General features: G+C 42.2%; 2 protein-coding genes across 2 annotated transcripts in view; both read right to left on the minus strand.

Annotated features, from left to right (window-relative positions):
- Window positions 1-5000, minus strand: part of LOC138011364 (solute carrier family 41 member 1-like) — a 330107-nt gene that overhangs the window by 50954 nt on the left and 274153 nt on the right. The gene's annotated exons all lie outside the window — the stretch shown is intronic.
- Window positions 323-745, minus strand: LOC138010030 (uncharacterized). Its single transcript, XM_068856997.1, has one exon. It carries the CDS (start codon window positions 743-745, stop codon window positions 323-325), a length of 423 nt encoding a protein of 140 aa, XP_068713098.1.

Raw genomic sequence — 5000 nt, forward strand, 5'->3', positions numbered from 1 at the left:
GGCACTGGCAGCAAACGATCTGTGTCCCCATAAAGCTTAGTTTTAGTTTTAGGTACAACAAGAAGCATTTGACTGGAAGATCTAAGTGCACGAGAAGGCTTATACAAAGTCAATAGTTCAGAAATGTAATCGGGAGCTTGATTGTTAAGAGCTTTATAAGTTAGCATCAAAATCTTAAAGTCAATTCTGAACTTTACAGGCAACCAGTGTAGTTGCTGTAATATGGGTGACATATGTTCATTCTTTGCAGCACCAACAATAAGCCTCGCTGCAGCATTCTGCACGCGCTGGAGCTTTGAGATTTCCTTATCTGGAAGACCTGTTAGTAAACTATTACAGGATCAAGAGTCGATGAAATGAACGCGTGCACAAGTCTTTCACAATTATCACGGTCTAAATATTTTCTAATCCTACAAATCTTACTAATGGAAAAGAATGCGGACTTGCATACACTGTTAACATGTTTAGACAACGTCAGATGTGAGTCAACAAGCACTCCGAGATCTCGGGCAGGTGGTGTTGGCGATATAGTATAACCACCAACATCAATACCAGGAAGAGTAATGCTTTGGAAACAAGAGCATAGATGAATTACTTCCGTCTTGTCGGGGTTGCATGCCAAACCATTAGAGGTGCACCAGATGAGAATGTCCTTCACACAAGCTTCAAACTTAGATAGAACGGCAGGACGATCATCCGACGAGCCCAAGGACACATATAACTGTGTATCATCTGCGTAAGTCATTACATTGAAACCATGGGCTTGTACCACATTCTCCAGAGGGGCAAGAACAAAGAAAACAAAAATGGCCCCAGGACAGACCCTTGAGGAACACCATACTGAAGAGGATAATCGGCTGATCTGACATCCGCAATTAGTACTTGCTGGGATCTACCAATCAGGTATGATCTAAACCAGTTTAACACCTTCCCATCAAATCCATAACGGTGTTCCAAACGACTAAGTAAAACAGAATGTTCAATGGTGTCAAAAACGCCGCCGATAAATCTAGAAGAACAAGTACAACATCCCGGTGGTTGTCAATAGCAACAAGGATGTCGTTAAACACTCGTAATAACGTAGTTTCTGTGCTGTGGAAACATCGATACGCAGACTGAAACTTGGCTAAAAGCCCATTGGGTATAAGATAGTTCAGCGTTTGCGTAGCGGCCACACGTTCGAGCATCTTCGATAGAAATGCAACGTTTGTGATAGGGCGATAACTCGGATATGCCTCACGGTCAAGGGACAGCTTCTTGATCGAAGGGTGAATTACACCTTTTTTAAGGGATGATGGAAATACACCAGATAGCAGAGAAGCATTGACAATAGAGGTGATGGCTGGAGCCAGGGCTTCAATAGAATGCTTGAGCACACTAGTTGGAGCAGGGTCTAATATACACGACTTAGTATTGGACTTCACTAAGAGTTCACTGATATAACGTACAGACACCGCAGAGAAATCACAGAATGTTGTCTGACATAATGGTTGACTAGGCGCTACTGACAAATCCATCGTCGCCAAGACTGACGAGTGCAAACTATCTTTCAGATTCACTATTTTTTTCGGAGAAAAAGGTGGCAAACTTCTCAGACAATCCCTGAGGCGAGTCACATGTTGGTAAGAGCGGGGCTGACTTGACCTTGAAAAGGCCATCAATCATTCTAAAGAGCTGCCTCTGATCGGGAACGAAGTCAAGTAAGCTATCCAATGACCTGGCTAGGAATTTAGACAAACCTGTGGCTGGAGTGTCGGTCGCGGCATGAATGGGGTGTCCTTTCAGTTCACCCTCTTTGTGATCCTTAGGTAGACAATATACTGGGCATGGTAGCGGCTCACAGCATATATTATCCTTCAGCGCTTTGCATAATTCAGGGTGTCTCTTACCGTATTATTGGCGATTTTATTTAGATGGCCGTTGAACTTGATCTGTTCCGTTCTAGGTGGGTTGAGCTTTGATAATTTGGGTTGATAATTGCCAGTGGCGATGGTACTTTTATGGAGAATATCTTTATACTGAGTGGTATCGATAGCGACCAGGCGCTTGGTTTTGTCAGACGGTGTTATTACAACAGCATCCGGGGGTTTCTGATATGTCTGTCGCTTTTATTGAAGTATCTGTGTACCCGAAGTCTCGCATTTATCAATAATGCGAGCTATCCCTCCTTTGAATTCGTTCAGTGTGTTTGTAGATAACTGTGGAGCTTCAAGCTTGTCGACTGCTGCTTGTAGGCTAGCTCTCGCTAATAGACATGTCCTTGGTAGTTGTTTTGAGTCAGCATTGACGAATGATGAGACCCTGTTGAAAATCTTCTTAATGTTGGGTCCAGGATCTGAGACGACAGTTTGTTAAAACCAATAGGCGCTTCTGTTGCATTCTTGCTTGTACTACGGGTTTGCTTTAGAACTAAGTTCCTAAGTTTACGGGTTTTAATCTCTTTAAATTGTGTTGGAATGTAGAGATACGTTGGTGATCCAGCATGTTAAGTGGAAATACATAACGTTTATTGCGCTCCAGTAGATGGTATTGAGTATCCAGGGCTAGTTGAAGCCATTGTCGAAACGTAGATTTGATTTTAGTGATTCCTGTACTATATTTCGGCTGGCCAAACCAGCCTTCTTCAGGTACAATGAGAGTTACATTGAATTGCTTCTATGTACATATATATATATAGTAAAGGATGTGGACGTAATACTGGAAAAAAATGGTGATAAAAACATGGCAGTTACAAAGATTTTGAATTCAAATACTAAGAGTCACGGAAAAATAACGGAAATCACTAAAAATAATAAACTGAAATCTAATACGTTTCTTCGCGGATATTAAGACCGTGGGGATCAATTGTCCTGCCTTTAAAATTAAAAAAAGCTTCCCGGCCTTACGGATCGAGTCTCTGTTAGAAAACATTTTTTTCGATAGGGATTAATTGCATGTCCTTGGAGATGTTGTGGGGAGAGGAGAGGAAATGTTCTGCGACTGTAGTAGTAGGTTTGGATTTGGTGTTTAGCGTTATCTAAAGTGCGGCGGTGTTCATTAAAACGGTCTTTAAACGTCGTTTTTAGTTTCTCCTATGTACTGTAGATGGCACTCTGTTGCATTGAATCATGTAGATAAGGTTTTTAGTTTCGCAAGTTATGTGGAAATTAATGGAGCGCGTTTCGCCAGTAGAGCAGAATTTGTAGTTGGTTAGTCCATGGGAAATGTAAGGAACAGGTAGCGCAGTTTTTTGCCACAGCGAAAAGAACCGGAAGGAAGTGTGGAATTAGAGTGAGTTTACATTGGGGGACAGTTTAGCTGTAACCAGCAGGTCTCGAAGGTTAGGGGAGCGCCTGAAAGCCACAACAGGTAGATGGAGGAAAGCATTTTTGCAGCGGTCAGAAGAAAGAAGTAGATTGTAGTTGTTTTTTTTATTATGTTGAAGATGGAAGGAAGTGATGGATTATAGGTCGTAATGAAAGGTATTCGTTTGGGTTTGTCTGTCTGTTTAGGTTGTAGGGTATGTGTGGCGGGGAATGTCTGCAGCCCGTTGTATTTGTTTAGTAACAAAGTTGCGTTTGTAACCTCGTTTCAGAAGGTATGTCGTTAGTTCCGTGGTGCGAATCTGAACGTTTCGTCGGGTAGAACAAATTCGTCGTAGGCGGAGTGCTAGGCTGAAAGGGATTGCTTTTTTGTATGTAGAGGATGACAAGAGGAATAAAGTAAGTGTTGGTGTTTGTCCGTGGGTTTCGTGTATGAATAACGATGAATAACTTCACTTTAATGATAGCCACTTCCTTCAAATCCACGGCACAGCTATGGGCACCAAAATGGCCCCCTCTTTTGCTAACCTCTTCCTCGGGCTTTTCGAAAAAAATGCTCTAAGGAACGCCCCATTCCAACCTCATACTTGGTTGAGATACATTGATGATATTTTTATGATCTGGACTGAAGGTCCGGAGAACCTTAAAATTTTCATCGATTATCTCAACAACATTCACCCTACCATTAAATTCACTAGCTCACACTCTCCCACCAGTGTTCCTTTCCTTGACGTTAACGTCTCACTAACTAGTGACGGAAACATAAATACAGACCTATACACGAAACCCACGGACAAACACCAACACTTACTTTATCCTCTTGTCATCCTCTACATACAAAAAAAGCAATCCCTTTCAGCCTAGCACTCCGCCTACGACGAATTTGTTCTACCGACGAAACGTTCAAGATTCGCACCACGGAACTAACGACATACCTTCTGAAACGAGGTTACAAACGCAACTTTGTTACTAAACAAATACAACGGGCTGCAGACATTCCCCGCACACATACCCTACAACCTAAACAGACAGACAAACCCAAACGAATACCTTTCATTACGACCTATAATCCATCACTTCCTTCCATCTTCAACATAATAAAAAACACTACAATCTACTTCTTTCTTCTGACCGCTGCAAAAATGCTTTCCTCCATCTACCTGTTGTGGCTTTCAGGCGCTCCCCTAACCTTCGAGACCTGCTGGTTACAGCTAAACTGTCCCCCAATGTAACTCACTCTAATTCCACACTTCCTTCCGGTTCTTTTCGCTGTGGCAAAAACTGCGCTACCTGTCCTTACATTTCCCATGGACTAACCAACTACAAATTCTGCTCTACTGGCGAAACGCGCTCCATTAATTTCCACATAACTTGCGAAACTAAAAACCTTATCTACATGATTCAATGCAACAGATGCCATCTACAGTACATAGGAGAAACTAAACGACGTTTAAAAGACCGTTTTAATGAACACCGCCGCACTTTAGATAACGCTAACACCAAATCCAAACCTACTACAGTCGCAGAACATTTCCTCTCCTCTCCCCACAACATCTCCAAGGACATGCAATTAATCCCTATCGAAAAAATGTTTTCTAACAGAGACTCGATCCGTAAGGCCAGGGAAGCTTTTTTAATTTTAAAAGGCAGGACAATTGATCCCAACGGTCTTAATATCCGCGAAGAAACGTATTAGAT

This window comes from Montipora foliosa, chromosome 7 (assembly GCF_036669935.1).
Source record: "Montipora foliosa isolate CH-2021 chromosome 7, ASM3666993v2, whole genome shotgun sequence".
Classification (NCBI taxonomy): domain Eukaryota; kingdom Metazoa; phylum Cnidaria; class Anthozoa; order Scleractinia; family Acroporidae; genus Montipora; species Montipora foliosa.

Excerpts from the sequence above, each read along its gene's own strand:
- LOC138010030 (XM_068856997.1), bottom strand. The coding sequence starts at position 745 with ATGACTTACGCAGATGATACACAGTTATATGTGTCCTTGGGCTCGTCG.